The 20756-nt window shown below is 54.2% G+C and overlaps 6 protein-coding genes across 6 annotated transcripts; 4 read left to right on the forward strand and 2 right to left on the reverse strand.

Moving 5' to 3' along the window:
- Positions 1-2176: 2176 nt before the first annotated feature.
- Positions 2177-4661, forward strand: NECHADRAFT_100612 (uncharacterized protein; the record flags this gene model as incomplete). Its single annotated transcript, XM_003050818.1, has 3 exons — positions 2177-2291; positions 2378-2394; positions 2641-4661. The coding sequence occupies 3 exons, from the start codon at positions 2177-2179 to the stop codon at positions 4525-4527; spliced, it is 2019 nt and encodes a 672-aa protein (XP_003050864.1). The 3' UTR covers positions 4528-4661.
- A 1622-nt stretch (positions 4662-6283) lies between these two features.
- On the forward strand, positions 6284-7603 carry NECHADRAFT_69559 (uncharacterized protein; the record flags this gene model as incomplete). The annotated part of the gene is made up of 3 exons (XM_003050819.1): positions 6284-6454; positions 6483-6967; positions 7020-7603. 3 exons carry the CDS (start codon positions 6284-6286, stop codon positions 7225-7227), a joined length of 864 nt encoding a protein of 287 aa, XP_003050865.1. The 3' UTR covers positions 7228-7603.
- A 43-nt stretch (positions 7604-7646) lies between these two features.
- NECHADRAFT_41455 (uncharacterized protein) lies at positions 7647-9356 on the reverse strand (the record flags this gene model as incomplete). Its single annotated transcript, XM_003051214.1, has 2 exons — positions 7647-9173; positions 9234-9356. The coding sequence occupies 2 exons, from the start codon at positions 9354-9356 to the stop codon at positions 7647-7649; spliced, it is 1650 nt and encodes a 549-aa protein (XP_003051260.1).
- Positions 9357-9947: 591 nt separating this feature from the next.
- On the forward strand, positions 9948-11202 carry NECHADRAFT_80556 (uncharacterized protein; the record flags this gene model as incomplete). The annotated part of the gene is made up of 2 exons (XM_003050820.1): positions 9948-10070; positions 10123-11202. The coding sequence occupies 2 exons, from the start codon at positions 9948-9950 to the stop codon at positions 11200-11202; spliced, it is 1203 nt and encodes a 400-aa protein (XP_003050866.1).
- Positions 11203-14117: 2915 nt separating this feature from the next.
- NECHADRAFT_61308 (uncharacterized protein) lies at positions 14118-16064 on the forward strand. Its single transcript, XM_003050821.1, has one exon. It carries the CDS (start codon positions 14124-14126, stop codon positions 15600-15602), a length of 1479 nt encoding a protein of 492 aa, XP_003050867.1. The 5' UTR covers positions 14118-14123; the 3' UTR covers positions 15603-16064.
- Positions 16065-16839: 775 nt separating this feature from the next.
- On the reverse strand, positions 16840-19629 carry NECHADRAFT_93712 (uncharacterized protein; the record flags this gene model as incomplete). Its single annotated transcript, XM_003051215.1, has 1 exon — positions 16840-19629. The coding sequence occupies one exon, from the start codon at positions 19627-19629 to the stop codon at positions 16840-16842; it is 2790 nt and encodes a 929-aa protein (XP_003051261.1).
- Positions 19630-20756: the final 1127 nt, after the last annotated feature.

Consider the following 20756-nt stretch of genomic DNA (forward strand, 5'->3'; position numbering starts at 1 on the left):
AATAAACACCGACAGCCAAACGTTGAGTTGCAAGGGTCAGAGTGGAAAACGTCGTCGAGCTTGGTGGAACTGCGGACTAGAAAGGTGTGTGGTTGAATACGAAAAAAAAAGGAAGGAGGTCACTCTTTACGAGCAAGTCCACTCGCTCCCATCGCCTTCTTGTGAGGTATGCTCGCTTCCGCACTATGACGTTGTGCCAACCTCATGGCAGCGTCGCTTGATGGATCCCGAACCTTTCTGCAACCATTTCTGTTAGAGGAAGGCAATTTGAGTTCGCCGTGCCTGCGTTGATGACACCTTAATGGAACGGTTATTCAGCTTAGGCGTACCGAGCAATTTGTCTAGTCCACTTGGAGATGGGAAGCTCAATCGAGGCCAAGTGGCAATATCTTATTGTTCCACTGCATCAATATCTTGCTATGAATTCCCGCCTCGAGATCACGTATATATTGACTGGCATTTACGGGAGTAGCTTCAGTCCTCTCTCTAGTCAGTATGGAAGTTTCACAACTGCTTCAGTGTTGTAGGTGTCTGTATGGTTCGGGGCCAGTGCAAGGTCCTCCATTGTTCAGTTTGTTAAGAAAGTCGAGTGTGAATACGGGAGATAGACAGGGCAACACCAGGCATCCCTTCAAACGTCAAATTATCCATCACGTACTATGAATGGGCGTTGCCACGACTAATCACCCATGAATTCCAGGCCCATCTTCACTTCACCATTTCGAGGCCGGCTCCATGGATCATCATTGCTACCCTGAAGCTGATCATCGAGACCTGGAGATTTTTGAGGAACGGACCAACGCCTAGCTGTGTATGGATTGGGGTCACTTTTGGTCACGCTCGTTAATGTGTTTCCATTAATAATTTCCAGGTTCGCTCGTTTTTGGGTTGCGAGCTTCTACGCCCAACCGAGGTCCGCTATAAACCGACATCCATGGATCCATCATTATCGATCCAACTCTTAGCCAGGAACAACCCAGCTATCCATGTGGATGGGTTGTTCGTCGGGTACCTACCTCTAGACCTGTACGGATGCCCCAATCTGAGATGCACGCTTGTGCTGACATTGACTGCAAGTGGGAATTATTGACACGTAGAGTGGAATTGCAAATCTCACGAAAGATCTAACCGGCCATATCCATCCATTCGTGAGATTGCCCTGGCGTTTTTGGAGGCTCATTGGCCAAACCACCACTTACACAATGGATCATCACGCCCAGCGACCCGGCCGTGAAAGGTCTCTCCCAGCCATCAACACGTACCGAGTCTTTAACAATGGTTCCTCGTCTCAACCCTGTCTCATCCACGCGACCTGCCCCTGACGCCGTCGCCGAGCCAAGCAGCCAAGGCCTTCGAGACGCTTCAACTGGTGGATGGACTAATCCGTGGCTAGACCCAGTTCGGATGGCCTAGAAGGGAACCTTAGGGGACCTGTGGAGCACATTTTGAGTGAAGAACTCCACTGTGGCTTAGAGGAATCCCTTCTGAAAGCCAGGGGCCTCTCATGGCGATAGGGGGGTCGCAGGGGGTTTTGGTGATGTTCCATTCCTGATTTCCCTGAGGTACCAGCCTGCCCAGCCAATTCTGCTGGAGCACTCATTCCCCTTTTCTGGCCTGCGCGAAAGGAAGGCGAGGCCAAACCCTGACAAGTGCGTGCACCGGACGCCCTGGCGAGGCAAGTGCACCCGCACCCGCACTGGCACCCGCACCTGCACCCGCTGTACCGCTTGGACCTGAATCGCACACAGCAGCGCGACGGGACGCTATCCTCATGCAATAGCCTCCCCGTCGACTCCTTGAGTTTTCCATCCCTCCTCCTTCTTTTCCTTCTCGTGATTCGCCTTCTGGGTCTCGTCCAGGTCGTCTCGTGAGCGGCTGAATCCGCATCTTCTTTCCGTCTCTCCTTCGCCTGGCTTTCCGTTAATCATTGCTTTATTCGTTGCTTCATCGCTTTGATCCTTGATCCCCTGTGTCTTTCCGTTCTCGACGACGACGACCCCGTTCCGGCCTCCGGTCTCCGTCTCCATCTTCCGCCCGCCGAATCTTGTCCTTCGCGAGCATCGGGGAACTCGTCCCCGCGATCGACTCGACGCGGTTACACCCCGACTATAATCTTCCTGGCACCGTGCTTTCCTGAGAGACTGCCCGAGACCACATCTGCTTAGACCCCGCCATCATGTCAGGCATACTGAGCAAGCGCCAGCAGGCGCGGAACGAGAAGGCCCTCCAGGAGCTCGTCCACAATGTTCCGGGCAACAATATGTGCGCCGACTGTCACGCGCGCAATCCAGGTATGCCTCAAATATGCCTCGATGTCTGCCCGGGACACCGTGCTCGAAATGTGGATGGTCTCGCTAACATGATCTGTTGTATTCAGCTTGGGCATCATGGAGTGTAAGATTCTCGAACGGCATGGCGCTGCATGCTGTACCCCCCGCGACGAACACCGAGCTAATGCGAACACCAGTTGGGCGTTTTTCTGTGTATGAGATGTGCCGCGATCCATCGAAAGTTGGGCACGCACATCTCCAAGGTCAAGTCTCTAAGCATGGACAGCTGGAGCAACGAACAAGTCGACGTGAGCAGCTGGACTACCCAACCGTCTGATCAAGAGCCATCGATTTACTCACACACCTCCAGAATATGCGAAAGGTTGGAAATACTACCTCGAACAATATTTACAACCCAGAACACCGCAAGCCACCTGTCCCCGTCGACGTCGATGAAGCCGACTCGGCCATGGAGCGATTCATCCGCCAGAAGTATATGAATAACACCGTAACTGGGGCTGGAAAGCCCAAGTCGCCCAGCCTAGGCGAGGGTGTGCCTCCTCCTCTACCTCCCAAGAATTCGACCACCAAGTTTGGCTTTCGATCAGCCTCGTCCATTTTCCCTTTGTCATCCAAGTCGAAGAAGGAGGCTAGGTCGATCGCGGCCTTTCAGGATGTGCGAAGCTCTTCCCCAAGGCCAACCAACAAGCCGTCCAAGGTCTTCGGTGCGACGCTAGACCTCGACCAGCCTGACGATATGGAACAGAAGCTGACAAGGCTTCGCGATATGGGATTTCACGACACCAAAAGGAATGCGCTGGTGTTAAAGGGCGTCAATGGTAACATCGAGCGAGCGATCGAGACTCTTGTGCGCCTGGGCGAGGGTGGTGGTCGACCCTCTCCTCTTCCTACACCCTCGCCGCGAGAACAGACTCTGCGTACGTCGAGGTCTTTGACGCCTCTGACGCCAACCTCTGGAGGACTGGGACTTGGTGCTGGATTGAGTGTTCCGACTCGTTCAGCCACAGACCGACCAACCACGCCTTCGAGTGCTTCGACGAACCCGTTCGACAACCTGGGACCGGCTCAACCCCAGACGGCGCAGTCCACGGGCAGTCTCCAGAATAGGAATGCGTTTGGTCAGACGAACCCCTTCGGTGCGCCGGCCGCTCAACAACAGACCGACCCGTTCAGCCAGGCCTTCCAGAATATGTCGCTTTCTCCTCAGCAACCCCTATTCCCTCACCACACAGGAGGGCCTGCGGCACAGCCAACTCAGCAACCGGCGGTTTACCAGCAGGCAGTAGCTCCCTCAGCTCCCACGACCCCGAACGGCTTCGTATCAGTTGGATTTAATAACAACATGGCATATCCTCAGACAATACAAGCCCAACCTACCGGGTATAATCCGTTCTTTGCGAATGCCATAAACCCCATCCAGCAGCAACCGCAACAGGTTCCTAACTCAATCATCTCGGTCAACACAAACCAGGGCCAAGCAGGATACAATCCCTTTGCGCGCTCCCCGACTCGCATCGCATCACCAAGCCTTGGGCAGATTCCTGAACAGATGCAGACCTCGTTCCAGAGCCCATCTGTCTTCCAGGGCTCTGCTGTATATCAGAGTCCAGCGCCCATGAACCCCCCCGAAACGGCGACAAACCCTTTCTTTGCGAATGCTACCCAGCCGGCTGCGCAGGTGGGTCAACAGGCGTATATTCAGCAGAATGTGGTTCAGCAAACCCAGCCACAGCCCCAGATGCAAGCAGGCAATAATCCGTTTGGTCAACCACAGCTTGGCCAACAACTCTATAGCCAGCAACCACAGGTGCCACAGCAACAACAGCAACAGTTTTATCAACCTCAAAGACCCGATAAAGCCTCGATCATGGCGCTCTTCGGCAACTATCCTCAGATGACCCCCCAGCAGCCAGCTCCTGAACCTGCACAGCCGCTGAACCCTATGACACAGCCGATGCAGCCATCTCAACCACCAACCATTCCTGAGCATCAGCCAATGCAAACGCCTGTGGCACCTGTGCAACAGAACCGCAGCGTTTCTCAGCCGCTCTCAGCGAGCACGAACCCCTTTATGAGCGCCGCTCCCGCAGCCGCAGTTCACACCAACACGACGACTACGTCAGATCCCTTTGCTGCAAGGAGCCGTGAGAGCATGAACCTTGGGCTGGATCTTGCATGGACGAACGGTCGACACAGCCCTGACGCTTTTGCTAGCCTCAGTGCACGACATGGATGAATGCACGATAAGAAAACATTGATGGATGGATGGATGGATGCGTTGGAATATAAGATGTCTAGGATAGTACATACGTGACGTGGAAGATGTGGGATACATTGTATGATAGTAATACTAATGTCGGTCTACGGCTGAGCAATATGGTTATAGACGTGAAGACAGGATAGAGAAGCTGACTGATGGACCATGATATGATGGACATGTCATCATGCAAATATTGAGGGGTTCTCGTTGAAGAGGGATAAAGATGATGCTTTTGTCTTGGCTTGGTCAACGAATGTAGTTGGGAAGCTTCATGCATGGTGTTCTCACGTGAGGTCGGGATAAGCCAGGTTTGGATGTTCGGGTTGCTGATCTGCAACTCTGGCTGCATCTTCCGAGCAGGATAACCGCTGCCAAAAACATGGATATGGATGCTTCGGTGATAGTCTGAACCGGAAACCTTCCCTAGCTTCCCCCAGGAGGAAGAGGACGCATCAAAACGCGGGGTCGGATGGTAAAGAGTGTGGCAGCCCACCAATCAACTTACACGACCGGGGCTAGTCTTGGCGGGCGGCCGAGACTGTCATTTTTAGCACCGAGAAAGAAGGAGATTGGGATGAATCATAGTGATCATGAAGTTGTTGTCGATTGCCACGAAAGTGGAGGGTCAATTTGAAAAAGAGGAGAATGCGGATAAGATTGAGTCACATCAGATTTTTCTTTCTCCTTGTGATCATGCAAATTGGAGACCCTTTCCTAGGCGATGATGCCATAATGGTGGAGGTTGTGGAGGGTCGTGATGATTTGTGTGGCACTTGATTGCGACATGGTCTTGAGTAAGCGCCCACTTGCAGGATGCGCAACGCAGACCCCAACCCCAGACCCTTCGCGAGACAACGGTGGCACATAACTGTGCGGCTGAGACAAGCGTTGCTTCCCATCCTTTGGTGTTTGTTTCTTAGTGGTTGGCTAATGCTGCGGCTGCATCCGGCAGACGACAGGAATCAACCATGGCGTATCTTCCCTTCCAAGTCTCTGTTATCGTGGACGTTGTGCTGACTGCGCTGTGCTGTGTCGGACTTTCACAACCGTTAGTCAGGCCATGGATATCCGGAAGGATTGGATTGGTCATTGGTTGCATTGAGCCGTCTGCAGAGCGGTGATCGACAGCCGGAGGCCAGTCGACTTGGACATGTGCTGTGTGGAGGCGTTCGCGTTAGTGTTGCGTAAGGGTTGGACAGAAAAGACAAGAATGAGCAGGGCTGATAATTCAAGCAAGTGTCCAACATGTTTTTGTCAGCAGCTTCCTTAGCCTTGCTGCTACAGTGGCAAAGGCCCCGCCACAAAGGTCAAAAATCCAGCCCAGAGCCTCAGGCGAGGACCCACCCAGAGCCAGTTGCCCGCAGCACACATCCGGGTCCTCTCTCCTGCCCCGAGCACCCCGAGGTTCAAATTCCCCCCCGTCCCTTCCTTTGTTCCACCGTCACATCCATCCTCCGTCCCCGAACTCACCGCTGCCCAAAACCCAACTCTTGCACCGTCTAGCAACGACCGAGACATTCCTGTCCAGTTGCCTTTCATCGCAAACGTCTCTACGAGAACCAACCGACGAATCCAAATATTTCAACACCTCCTGTCCCAAATCACTTCTGAGTTTTTGACAACAAATCTGCACGAGTCACACAACACCACCAAGCTTTCCTCTGCCGATTCATACCCTCAATCCACGTCAGCCATCACCACTCAGTCCGACACCTGTACAACATCATCAGCAATGGCGCCAATGAAAACCCAAAATTTGAATTACAGTAGTAATTACGGCGAGGCCGTTGCCCAGAAGGTCAATGTCCTTGCCTCTTGCTACATCGTCGACTCTGTCGCCAACCTCAAGGGCCTCCACTACTGCACTACCGGGGTTGCAGGTACGTTTTCTCCTTTCGTCAAAGTCACAACACGTCGCTGACTCTTCACAGGGGCCGAGTGGTATTCCTGAGGTCCCTTCCTCAGGCCTACCCTCCCCTCCGACAAGTCCCCCCCTCGCCGCACTAACCTCGTCTAACGAGCTCGCCCTTCTGCCCAAGAGCAAGAAGCGCGAGATCCCAGGCCGGCGCCTGGCCCGACGAGGGGGGGCAGCACTCTCGATCAGGGAAGAATGTGAGAGATTCTTCTGCGAGTCCATGAAGACGACTTTCCACGGTGAGAGGAATTCGTCGATGAATGGCTCCGGCCTGTCTGGTGCTTATTTGCAAACGCCGCCGCCCGATGACCGGCTTCCCGAACACTTCAAGCAGCTCTCCGACGAAAAGCTGTCCGGCTACGACATTACTGCCTGGCTGGAGATGTGGGACTATGCCGGTGGTGCGAGCTTCCGTGCCTTTGTCGCTGACGATGGAGAGGAAAAGACCCTCTTTGTTTTCTTCGACATCCAAGGCGTTCTTGGCCGAGACCTGAAAAAGGCGTATGTCTTACTATTCCCCTACATTCATGATCTATGCTGACGTAACATCTAGTCTCATGGCCCTTATCGAACTGGCTGACGGTCCTCTGGACTGTTCCCACATTGTCACTTGCATTGATAGGCGCATTCCTGTGGATGAGGCGCGGTCTCTGTCCAAGAGTCTTCAGTGGGTTGGCTTCGACATGATTACCCTTGATCACTGGGCTCATGACCTCGATGTCACGAGCAAGAGGTGGATGTTGATGGGTATGGAGCTGTAGGTGTCATTTTTACTTCAACGGAGTTGGTGGAGTGGAAGGATGCCTTTTCCTACGTCTCTCTTATGTCGTTCTAGTTCGTTGGTGTTTACCAAAATTTGATCTGGAGGCTCTCTCGGCGGTTTGCTCTGCTATTCTCGGAGACGTCTGGTAGCATTCGGGCGTTGAGTTGCAGAAAACCACAATTCCCCAGGGCTTTTGGCGCATCTCTCTTTGTTGATGCTATGGATTCCAAGGTGTTGAAGCGTATGGATGTACCTGTACCTGTACCTGTACCCAGCCTTTGTCTCTTGCTTTATTGGCTTTTAGTATGGAAATTCTATGTAGCACATTCCTGTGACTAGGAACGATATGAAATCAATCTATCGCACTCTGTGGCATGGTCTATAACTTTTATTGTATTTGATCTATCCAATCGTCATCTAAAATTCCTCCTCAAACTGTCTCACCTTGAGTCCCTGCTCTTGTAGATAATCCTTGACCTGCTTGACTGTGTACTCGCCACGGTGAAACATGCCAGCGCCGAGGGCGGCGTCGGTCGTGGTCTTCTCAAACACCTCCTTGAAGTGACCTGGGTTTCCAGCGCCGCTCGAGGCGATGACGGGAATCTTGATAGAGGCCTTGACCTGGTTGATGAGCTCGAGGTCGAAGCCGCTGTTGGTGCCGTCCTTGTCGATGCAGTTGAGGAGGATCTCGCCGGCACCCATGGCCTCCACGGCCTGGACAAGCTCAACAACATCCATGTCACGGGTCTCACGGCCGCCCTTGATAGTGCAGGCGTACCAACAGTACTCCTCGCCCTTGGGGCCAGGGAAATTCGTCTTGATGATGTTGTGACGAGTGGCATCGGGCTTGGGGACATAGACGCGCTTGGGGTCGATGGAGACAACGACGGCCTGAATGCCGTAGGCACGCGAGATCTGCTCAATGGCCGTGTTACCAAATAGCTTGCGTCCGAGAGAGTAGTACTCCTCAGCGGCGAGGACAGCATCAGAGCCGATCGACACCTTGTCGGCACCAGACTTGAAGTACATGGTGGCGATCTCGAGGGCCGACACCTTTGTCCCATCCGTATCCACGGTGTCACGAATACCACCGCCGATGGTCAGTGGCACAAAGACGGTGCGAGACGTCTGGCGGAGGATCTCGAGCATGGGAAGGTCGGCAATGGGGCAGTCCCGGAATGAAGTGATGTTGAGGAAGGTCACCTCGTCGGCACCAGCTTCATAGTAGCGCTTGGCCATCTCAACGGGCTTGCCAAGGTTACGTACGCTGCGGTCGTCGCTCTTCTCTCGAACGTCGTACTGGTCGCCCTTGGTGACAACAAGATCGCCCTGGTCATTTGTGCGAACATCAAGACAGGCAATGACTCGTCGTGTGAGACTGTCCTTGAACTCGACCGGTGCACTAGCAACAGCTTCGTCAACAACGGTGCCAAGGTTCTTCAGACCTTCGCCAGTGAGAAAGGCGCGAAGAGTCTTCAAACCGGCAACGCCAGACTTCTCCGGGTGGAATTGTGTTGCGTAGACGTTGCCTTTGGCAATGGCACCCACGAAAGTCTCGGTGCCATAGGTACCAGTTGCTACAGTCCAGCCTTGGGACTCAAGCTCGCCCGGCTTGTAGGCACACTTGTACGAGTGGACATAGTAGTACTTGGAGTCGGGCTGGAGGTCGTACATGGCCTTTCCTCCAGTAAAGGCATTGTTCCACCCAATATGCGGGACTGACTTGGTCGAGTCATCGAAACGGTCCAGGGCCGCGGGGATGACTCCCAGGCCGGACACATCCGGGTCCTCGATTGAGCCCTCGAAGAGAGCCTGAAGGCCAACACAGACACCGAAGAAGGGCTTGCCTTCCGCAATGTGTTTCCGGATAGGCTCAAGGTATCCGGCCTGGGAGAGCTGTGAGAGACAGTGTCCGAAGTGGCCGACACCGGGGAGGATGAGTTTCTAGAAGACGACGATGCGTCAGTCATGATGAACAAAGAGAGGGAAGGAAACTCGCCGAACCTCTGCCTTGGGGACCTCCTCTGGTGATCTGATCCATTCGACTTCGTAGCCCGACTTTTCAATGGCGTTCACCAGGCTCCTGACGTTGCCGGCGACATAGTCCAACAGGTGAACAGTGGGCATCTTGCCCGAGATATTATGAGCAGAAGGGGAGAGATGCGTGAGGAGGGGTAGGGATGAGAGATCAAGCCGTAGCAAGAGAGAGGAAAGTTAAACAGCAAAGAGCGGAGAGAAGGACAATTAAGTTTTGAGGCTCTAGACGCCCAGTCTGAGTCAAAAAGGGGGTATCTTGAAAATGTCAAGATGTGACTAAGTCTGAGTCCAATGAGGCTTGTCGAGATGCGACAGGACTCGAAATTCAAAGAGCGATAGCGGGGCAGTCGCGACCTGGACTGAAATGCCCCGCCTAATCCCTGCAGCCGCAGCCGCAGTCGCAGCCATTGACTTTTCTTCCCAGTTGCAAGTGCCACCCGTGACCGACTTCCAGCTTGCGCGACCTTGAATTGTCTGTTCTCCAATTGGCAAGTAGCTATCCGAAAGTTCCGCGATTCGACAACCTCCAACCTTTTTTCAACTCTCTATACCCCTCCACTGTCGCAAAGGCTTCGTTTGTCGAGGCTACCCAACGGGGGAGCTCCCTCCTTGGTGACAGTCTTGGAACTCATCTTGAGCTCCTCCAAGCTTTAGCTTCACCCTCTTTCTTCTGCCGGCAGTATGGCTTCATCGCTGGACGAGACTACATTGGCCGACACGCCGGCTGTTCTCGCAATTCAAGATGAGCTAGAACGAGATGAGCAAGAAGACTGGGAGTATGAGTATTCCACCACCGAGACCGAAGTGCGCATCCACTCCAACCCACCAACATCTGCCTGGCGCTGACGTTCTCTAGACCTACTACTTGACGCTCGAGCTTTCATATCCCGAATTCAAAGACAGACAATCCAGAGCACCTCACCACAGCCGGGGAGGGTACTACAAGAACTGGCTAGATCATAATCCTAGCCAGATGAAGGGCATCGGTGGCCGGGATAACCAAGCAGACAATGACGATGATAACGACAACGAGCCGCTACCAGAGCCCGAGGCCGACGACGACGAACCCGAGATCGACCCCGAGCTCAACAATGACAATAACGAGAACAACGACAAGGGCAAGGGCGTGGATGCTCGAGACACGAGGGAGGAGGACGGCGACAAGAACCAGGACGATACAGAAGATATCCAAATACTAGAGCTTCACTCTCAAAACCCCGTCATAGCATACAAAGGCCGCGTTTTCGAGGGACAATGGGCCGAAATCATCGGCACAGAAGCCATATTTGCGGTACGCGACAACGAGAACCCATTGCCTGCTCTACGCCGTCTGGATGGAAATATCGACTTTCTCGGCGCCTGCGCGTCGAGAATTACTACGACCGAAAACTTGGTGAAGCCAAAGATTTCTCGGGAAGACCCTTTGGCGGCTATTCGAGAGGAATGGAACATCCGAATTCCAGTCGGCAAGGATAGATCAGGAGAACGAGCTCAGCAGACGCGATTCTTGGAGAATTTGATTGCGCTCAAGAAACAAAAGGGCGAGACAGACCAGGTCACAGTATGGGCAAAGGATGGTGAGGGCAAAGATTTCAAAGACAACCGAGACCCTGATTACAAGCCTCGGCGAAGGAGGAGGATGTTCAACGAAGACGGAGAGGAAGTTATCCCAAAGCGCGAGCGCCGACGCGGAACTGGACGAAAAATTGGGCGACCAAGGGGTCGTGGTCGCGGACGCAGAGCAACATCTACCGCAGCACCAACATCAACGAGGGGAGATCTCGGCAGCCCCGCACAAGAAGGGGCTCTATCGACGCCAACGCCTAGCCGGTGGAATGATCTTTTTGAGAGGGAGGATGACGGTATGGACGATGACGAGGACAACCAAAGCGAGACCGACGACGACGATGACGGTGACATGTCAATGGCAGATTAGGTGGGCAGGGTGTGACCAATGCCGAGATCTTGTCAAAGCGATACCCGATCATCGATTTAGAACAACTCGTGATTGAGTTGAGGGCGTCTTGAAAGGCCTTGGTTGAGCAGCGGAAGCGGAGACACGGACATGATTTTCTCTACCGGCGCATGATAATGATACCCGTGGCGCAGCATGCGCCTACAATGGATATGGATGAAATCGTCATTGTGACTTATGCGTGCTGACTTGGATGTGATTTAACTGTTAGATTTCGTATTGGATGTGTGTACTGGACTCCCACGGGCTGGACTATTACGGCGCACAACAGGGCGATGCAATACGGCGGCGCGAATGGCAATGGATCACGAGAAAGCCGCGTGGCACTTGCGGTGAAGCGGTAAGGCCTCTCTTGAAACCCACGCGTCGCGCGACGATGCCACTATTGGCCATGGTCGACATGAAGGAGGGGTTTAAACGGTTGGCTAAAGACTCGGGTCATGTTGGTGTGGGAGTGGCAGGTTCGTCGGAATAGAGAGCCACTGGGCCGAGACCGGGGTTGATTCTGAAGCCATGGTGGAGGGCGACGCTCAACTCATGACAATCCGGGGGAAATCATTCGGGAGCCTGTGGTTGGTGCGGTGCTAGACCATGATTGCCAATGCTGTTATGGGGCGATATATCCTGTCCTCTGTTGGTTAATCGCAGAGAGAGAACGACTCGTCCGTTTTTGCCCAGGGGATTGCTGATTTCAGCTGGCCGACTCTTTTTGACTTTACACGGCAAATGTGTCGAGCCCTGTATACAGTTAGAGAGCGGCGAACTAGGACCCGGCCCGGCCAGCGCGACGCTATTCCGAGAGATGGGGTCAACTCCAGAACGTGGGAGAACAGTAGGTCGACGCCAGGCTGAAGTGTTGTCAGACAAAGGCTGCGCATTACTCGAAGATCTAGGCCGTGTACACATACTTCAGGGTACCTGACCCGACCTGGTACCCTGAGCGAGTGTGTTTCGGACGATTGTCAGGGATCGCTTGAACCAAGATATTGTCTCGGATCTATGCGACAAATCTGCATGTTCACCGTCTGGAACAGCCATTGCCTCTGCCCGTGAGCTAATCTCGTGGGCTAAGTGGCTTTCTGCCACTGAATGACTTGCTCACCCCGTCTTCTGATGCTTCGTGACTCGTGGGTAGAGAGTGACCAGGTCAGCCAACCCAACCCACCCACAGCTGGCTGGCTTCCCTTGGTACGGAATTCCGTACAGGCCAGGACCCTGACCCCAGGCTGGCTCGATCGGGGAGGTAGATGGCGTCGCTACCATAGACGAATCGGGCCAGCCCCATCCACCGCGCAGTTGTTGTCCTTGCTGGGCTTTGTTTGTTGGGGAGGATGGCGTCTGATGACCGGCCTCTCTCCCTCCAAGGCATGTCACTGTGAAGTCGTCTGTCTGCTGTGCCGTCTTCGTGATGCTTCAAAGGGAGCATTGTCTTGATTGTATTCGTTGTCGTAAGCAAAGATACGTTCCTTGGAGAGATCGCCAGGCTCCCGCTTTTTTTCGGTGAAGCCTCGGAGGGCAGATGTGCTTTCCGGGCATGTACCTCCTGTAGGCAGCGGCAAAACAGCCTGTAGGAGGTGGCTGTGGTTTGCTTAGTGGCGGTCGAGTACCCAATACATGCACGGTAGCGGTCTCGGCCTTGGAAGAGGCTGGTACTCTTGACGACTGTTAGCGGTCTAGCTCGCCGGGGCCATTGTGCGTGATTGACAAAGCCTCGCTGGGTTCAGGAGGGGAAGCCTGTCGCGGAGAGGGGTCCAGCGGCCTTTTTCTATCCCTGACGAGGCGCTAAAACACTGGACAAGAGGCCCTGCCTTGCGCTGTCCCTTCGGCGGATGATCCGGTTTGACAGACCGTAGCCAGCCTTTTGTTTTTTTCTTTCTTCTTCGCCTCGGTGGAATACAACAAGATCAGCAGTGGATGCCAGGTACCCGAGGTATGAGACAAGGCGAGTAGATACGGGGACAGGGCGCTCAATGGCTGACGAGGCGTCAATAAACTCCAATACAGAGTTGCGAGATACGGTACGGTACAGTCAGAAGTGCCGCTTGGTACCTGACCGGACCTGGTCTTTTGCCCATGATAGTCAGGCACTATCTAACTAGAGGATGGTTTCGCCATGAATCGAGTCGTCTCTGAAGAGAGTAATAATAGAGGCACACACACCAACGACGGATAAGCCATGCACTCTTCTATCTATAATTCGGGAATTGTAATCCATCAAGTACTTTGGTCATTAAGTACGGTGTCCTGCCTCTGTAATAACGTATGCGTATTCGTACCTGCGCACCTTGGCCAAAAACAACGGCAAGGCAGGCCCCTCGATTCGTGGTGCCTTCCCCCTGCACGACAGAAGAGTCCCGGAAAGGTACCCGTACCTCTCTTCTAAGTGGAGCACTACCCAAGTGGGCTGCAGTTCTAGCGCCTCCACCTCTTCCGTCTCACCTTCACCCGCCAATCCATGCCTTTAGCATCCATCCCCCATCCCACGGCCACGGCGTTGAGCGCTGTCTTTTCCTTCTTGAAGGGGATGCATCCTTCGTTATTCTCTGGACCCTTCCCATTTTCTCCTGCAGCAGCTTCTTTCCTCCTCATCCCTTCCAACCCAACCCTCGGTCCAGCCCTTCCCCCCCCCGGACGACTTGCCGCCAGCGGCGTCGTGAATACCCTCGTTCCTTCGTGATGCTCATATAGCTGGCCTATCTTCTCCCCTCCTCCCCTCCTCTTCTTTGGCCTCGCTCGACGCCGAGACCGTCCTGGTGATATACCTATCCAGGAGACAATATTCCTTCCGACCCCTACATACATACAACTTCCGGGCCGAAATCGGCTCGTCGCTCACCGAAACCATGTACTGGTTACGCCGCTTCACCGTCTTGCTGGCGTTCATGCTGCTGATATCGTTCGGCGCATGGCTGGCCCCTCGTGTACTCGATCCAACCGACAAGGGCCCCGAGAAGCGTTTAAGAGACCGTCGCTGGGTCGACAGCAGTCCCTACTTTTGGGATCGACAAGCCTGCCGCTGGATTGGTGTCTGTGGCCTGCACCATCTCCGAAGCGATCCTGCCGCGCGCAAAAACCACGACGAGGACGAGCCCGAATGGGGTGAGCTGAAGCGTCGGTCTCTGTCTTGGGAGCCCGAGAACATTCCTCGTCAAGACCGCAAGAGGAACCTCCATCACCGCCGAAGGATCCTTCGCGACATTCCCGACTATGTTATGAAGCATGCACCTTTGGTTCACCTTTACTCTGGCGAAGAGTTCTGGCCCTCGGACATCCGTGAGCATGTCGAGCACATGACTGTCCAAGTCGACGACACACCTCTCAACTCGACCGAGAAGTGGACTCTCCATAACCTGCACAAGCTGAACAAGGTCACTGGCAACGTTATTCTTCAGAGCAACGACGACGTCGAAGACCGCCCGAACTGGCTGCACAGCCATCACAACATCCCCAAGCCATTCCCTGATGAGGAAGAGGGCAACCACGACAACAACCCCACGCCTCCGGGCAACCCCGAGCAAAACCCTGAGCTCCGAGAGCCTACGACTTGGTACGATATCGACAAGTCTCACCCTCTTCACCGGATTAATGACCCCCGGAACCGCAAGTTTCAGAAGGACCGCCGTTCTGAGCAAGAGCCTATCCGAACCAATGGACACAAGCCTGACAAGAATGGCTTCTCGAATGCGCCAGCTGTGCTCATCGTTGTTGACAAGGGTTCTGGTATCGTTGATGCCTTTTGGTTCTTCTTCTACTCTTATAACCTGGGACAAACGGTCCTAAACATTCGCTTTGGCAACCATGTGGGCGATTGGGAGCACTGCATGGTACGGTTCGAGCACGGCAAACCTCGGGGAGTGTTCTTCTCGGAGCACGAGGGTGGACAGGCGTACGCCTTCGAGGCTGTCGAGAAGCGCGGGGACCGTCCCGTCATCTACTCGGCAGTTGGCTCGCATGCCATGTACGCACTCCCCGGAGTTCACGCCTACATCTTGCCTTTCAAGCTCCTGAAGGACGTGACGGACAAGGGACCTCTTTGGGACCCCGCTCTCAACAACTACGCATATCATTACGACTATACGAGGGAGGTTGACGATGATGACGACGACCCGCGAGAGCCTCAGAGCCTCATTCCCGCCGCTTCGAACCCGCACGCACCCACCTCTTGGTTCCATTTCGGCGGCCGCTGGGGTGATGAGGTTTACTCACTGGCCGACCCCCGTCAGTGGCGCTTCTTTGGCCAATATCACTACGTCACAGGACCAGATGGCCCTAGATTCAAGGGATTGGATCGCGCAAAGATGTGCCAGACGCGCAAGTGCAAGATTCTCTACAAACTGGATCCCAAGGGGACTTGGTATTAGACACGAGGTGCATGACACCAATTTGCTTTCTACTGGCGTTTACACAAAGTGCTGTTTCACGAATCTCACACACACGCGGATCGAACTTGGAAAGACAAAAGCGATCCACCCCGGGATGGCCGGAGTAACGGCGCAACCGGGGTAGAGAGACGGACGATCGCATTTGGATGAGTGTGGGAACTATAGGTACGGGCCGGAAAATCGGCTGGTTGGCATCTAGAAAGGGCATGGCCTTGCCGTGTTTCTTTTTTCGTTTCTTGTTTTTCCTTGGTTGGGGTGTCTTGGCTTGTTGTTTACGATGCCTGGGGTTACTGGGGATACAACAGGGCGCGCTGCTTGGGATAGAGGCCATGGATGGCTTTGCTTTTCTGTTTGGATGATGGATTGCGTTCATGATGGGGCTTCTGATACCCGGATACCAACTGTTTTGTTAGCCCACGAATAGATCAAGACTTGACTTGTATGAATCCATGTTTCCGGAACGAGACGAAGGGTTGTGAGACTTGAGCTGTATAAGGCCTTGCTTCCACCATCGTCACCTGTTACTCCTGCGCCTGTGGACCCTTGAAGCCATGATGGAGCAACTCACCGCTCCAGGCAACTCAGCACGTGTCGCCGTGTCTTCGTATTCGGGGTTTGGAGGCTGGGACAGCAGATGCCAAGGGAAGAGTGGGCGTGCCTTTTTTTTTTTTAAAGCTATGTATGAACATCTATAGTAATGTTGGACAAGAGAGAAGAGTCCAAAACAGAGAGTAGCGGGCTTGGGCGTATTGTTACACCCTTTTTCGTTGAGGATACAATCTCAGTAGCTGAGAAACAAAGGGGAGGGAGGAAGCAATATTGTGATACAAGAAAAAGCGAGACTCCAGGTCTTTAGAGAGTGCCTCTGCGCCATCGACAACATATAATCCAACAAGGCGAGACGAGTACCGGCCGTGTTTTCTCCCAAGTCTTTTGTCCTGGTGTAACCCAACGCATCGTACACCTCTAGACCTTGGATTTCCTTCCTGTCAGCTCGCCTTGGAAAAATCACAACAGCAACGCCTTGCAGAAAAAAACAAAAACATGTCCCGTTGTAGCGCCGGGCTGTACAAATATCAATGAGATGGAGGAGGAAGATGATGATAGGTGGTGGTTGTATGTGGGATAATAGGTAGGTAGATGTATAAGAGTAAAAAGGAACCATATCGTGCAGCATCAAGCGTCTCGGACATGAGTAGATAGGTAGATAGATATTTCATGACGCGTTTTCTTCATCTTCGTGAATATGAAAGCCAGACGTGTCGCCATTGGGCCACGCATTCTGTGTGCTGGGGTATTCCGATGGTTGGCTGCTGGCGTTGCTGTGATGGTCCGCCTGGAGAGGATCGATGTTCTCTCCATCCGAGACATTGTTTGGGTCTTCAATGCCAGGCCATGGCTCATCCTCTGGTAGCTGCCAGCCCTGAGAGCCCTGATTGGAATTTGTGTGATCTTGAACAACCATCTCGACCACACCAGAGCTCTCGTCGTCATCGTCATACATGTCATCCGAACCACTCTCGCAGATCTGGAAGTCAAAGTCTGAGTCGTCGTCTAACCCATCTTGGACAGCAGCTGGTGCAGAGCTGCCTGCCCGGACAGGGCGTTCCTGGAGAGGAGCGTTGCTGAACGGTGTGGCATAAGCAAATGGTGTAGTGCCACGCGCTGGCTGACGATCCGAGAGGCCGAGGGGCATGGGACTTGGCGAGTGCGTCCGTCTCGGCGTGAACCGAAAATGACTTGGCGATCTTGTGCTGCGACGACGCTTCATGATGGCTGACTGAGGGTTGGCGGCTTGGATGGCAGGGGATGAACGACGGCTCTGTCCATACGAGGCGACACGTCGTTTGCTGAGTGCAGGCGAGATTTGAATAGGAGCAGACATGGGCATGGAGGAGGTTCGGATATGAGGAGGACGAGACCCTCTCCGGCTAGAGAGTAGCGGAGATTGGCCTCGTGTAACTGAAGGACTCGAGGACCGCATCGTCTGCAGAGCAGGGAAGAATTGCTGCGACGGCGATGATGACGTTGGCTGCCTCTCATTGCGCACACTCATAGATGTGTGTGCGCTCGGTGGCTCGTCAAGTTGCTCAACCCAAGACCAGCACTCCTCGCCGACATTAGCATCTGCCTGCGACGCCGACGCATCAATGACGACTGGGCTCATCTCCTTGAGGTTCTGCCAAGTCCAGCCCATGTCGTAGGCCTGGAAGTCCTGGAGGTAGGCATCAGGATGGGTGATGAACAATCTAGGTTCAGACGCCCTCATCATGACCGAACTCAGGAACGACACGTCCCAGACGGCGGGTGTCATCATCTCTGCAGGGCTCAGGAAGCGCAGACGCGAGTCCTTATGAATCTTGCGTAGGGGAACCCAGGTCGACTGAAGTCCCAGGAATGTCGATGAACGGGGATCTGTAGTCTGTGGACGGGCAAAGATGTTCATCTCCCGAAAGACATGTCCGAATGCCGTGTTCATAGCCATTGTCACGCTGCGAGCATCCGAGCCCATGACAGTGATGGTCTTGATAAGCCCACGGCTTCGTAACCGTTGATCGATGACACTCTTGTCCCGGAAGGCCTTGGGCAACAGCCACCTCAAGTCCTGGTCTGAGGCTGTCCAGTCGGGATACAGGGACGTCTCAGACCGCATAGTGGCTGTACTGTGTGTCATGGGGAGTTGAGTCCAATCCTCATTAGAAATCTGGGGCTCATTCTTGAACTGCTGTGCCTCTTGCCATACCTTCTTAAGAGGAAATGGCAAAAACACCACCTCGACCTCGAACGGATGACTGGGCGAGGGCATTAATGACTGAAGATGGGTGACTTGCGCCTGCAGCTCTTGAACTTGGCTCATGAGCTCTTGTGAATGAGTTGGCCGGCTCGTGGCATTTGTAGAAACCGACACAACGCTGGCATCATCGGCGCGGCGAGAGGCAACACTGTTGTTGTCATTGACGAGCCTCTCAACCTCATCCACTCTGCTTTCCAGATCTGTCATGCGGATATCAGCATGATCATGCTTTTCATGACAATCCTCGTGCCCAGGAGCAGTGAACGAAACTGTCTCCAACCGATCCAATCGCTGGTCATGGCTGCTGACAGTATCTGAGAGGTTCTTGAAAGCGCGACGCGAGACGGCCGCATTGAAAACGGCCGCCCGTGGCTCCGACTGTGTTGGCGTGCCCGCGCGAGGAGTGTCGGGCACTTTGTAATCCTGAGAAACGTATGTGAACGAGTCAGCATGCGGCGCCTGTCCCTGGGGCACCGCAGCTGGCTTGGAGCCGGGAGTCCTGTCCAGTAGGGGAGATAGGGGTTTGCTGCTGTTCGCCACACCACTGAGCGTCTGGAGGCCTTTTCCTGCGAAGGGCCGTAAATACTTGGCCTGGATAGATGAGGCTGTGGAAGCTGTTTGAGACGCAATCAAGCATTGGGCCGGTATGGGAGGTATGGCAGATGGGTGCGGTTGTGAGTGGAGAAGTCCGGTCCAGCTGAGGGTATCCGGGAGTGAAGCAGAAGCGCCAGGGTTTGAACAGACGGGAGGCCTTGGGTAAGATCCGGCATCCTCTGGGGCCCTTGGAATAAGAGATAAGGCGTTTCCTCCATTGAAGCTTGAGAAGTCCATTCCAGTAAGGGCAGACGGTGTCTTGATGGTTAGGTCCATGACGGGGCTCAAGGGATCTCGACCAGACCTGGGCCTCTCATTCTCCTGACCCGGCTGGGTAGCTTCAGGCTGCTGGACATTATGGTCTCCCTCCTCGTGGAAGCAGGCGTGGTGATTGCACATGCACCATTGGGACTGACCCGGGACAAGGCTGTTGCCGGCGGGACTTCGACTCCAGAACCTCCTGCATCCGCATCGAGCTCCATTGGCGCCAGGGCTCAAGTCCGCAAAATTGCATGATCCCCCGGGCAGGTTGGGAACCGGCGCCTTGACCGTGGCAGCATCAGTGTAGATATCAAACGCATTGGCGAAGTGGGACGGGTCGAACGGAGTCGCTGCCATTGGGAAGTCGTTGCGCGCGCGCGCTCATGTCGCGGGGCCTTTATCGGGAGCGGGCGGGCAGGCAGGCTCGAGTGCCGTCGATGTAGATGAAGAGTCCGGGCTGGCGATGGAGGATCTTGGAGGGGTTGCGTAGATATCGCAGCTTGGTTCGAGAGATGGGTGCCGTGATGAGGTGTCACGGGCCCTCAACCAGGCCCAGACGGGTCGCAGGCAGAGCGGCCGCCTAATTTCAGTTCATCGCACTACAGGATCGTCAGTGGGAGTCGTTGACGGAAAATCCAGACGGGCGCAGAGTCCATGGGAAAGCCAGGCGAGGAAACAAGGAAATGGAAGAGCCGTGGGATCCTGAGGCAGACGGGATGGAAGTACTAACCACGGCGCGAACGAGAAGGGGGCGAAGGCGATAGAAGGAGGGATGGCGTTATATATACTTGGATCGGATGGTTCGTCGCTACAGACGGCGACGGAATCGCAGGCGGACGAAATGGAGTGGACGACAAGAAAAGTCGCGAGGGAGCGAGATGCCCATTGCCTGTAGACGTTGGAACAGGGCGGACAAGGCGACGACTTTCTCAAGGTGGGATGGTATGGATGGCTCGCGAGAGATGGGGGAACGGCCCTCTTCTCCCCACAACACGCCTTGGAGGAGTTGACGCGCCCACCCTGTCGAGGCACTATTGCCTGATACGGTAGGACAACATGGCTGCCTTTAGAGAAGCTGTGATAAGTGGGAATGTGAGTCGTGAGGTTGGACGTTTTGACGATCATCAATGTGAAAAAAAGTGCAGGTGTGATTTTCGTCATAGATAATTGCCCTGCATTGTTAACGGTATACTAACCCCAACTCGAAATCTGCAAAGGAAGAAAAAAAAACCGTTGAACAATGAAGCCTCGAATCTTGTCCAACACGCAATTCACTCGCAGCACACACACACACCATGCAAGGAGTAGGGGGAACTGACCGTTAAAGCAGCGCTCCTCGTGTCTCAAGACGCGCTCCATCCAAAGTCCCTTTTAGAGCTGCCTCTCCTTCTAACCCCGCCAAATTCAGTGCTTAACACGGTGCACGCCCACTAAAAGGTACAAGGCCACAGCACAGCGCAGTGGCCCCCTCATGCCAGGGGTCT

This window comes from Fusarium vanettenii (genome assembly GCF_000151355.1).
Source record: "Fusarium vanettenii 77-13-4 chromosome 5 genomic scaffold NECHAsca_5_chr5_3_0, whole genome shotgun sequence".
NCBI classification, from domain to species: Eukaryota; Fungi; Ascomycota; class Sordariomycetes; order Hypocreales; family Nectriaceae; genus Fusarium; species Fusarium vanettenii.

Coding starts and splice junctions, on each gene's coding strand:
- NECHADRAFT_61308 (XM_003050821.1), top strand. CDS start 14,124: ATGCTGCTGATATCGTTCGGCGCATGGCTGGCCCCTCGTGTACTCGAT.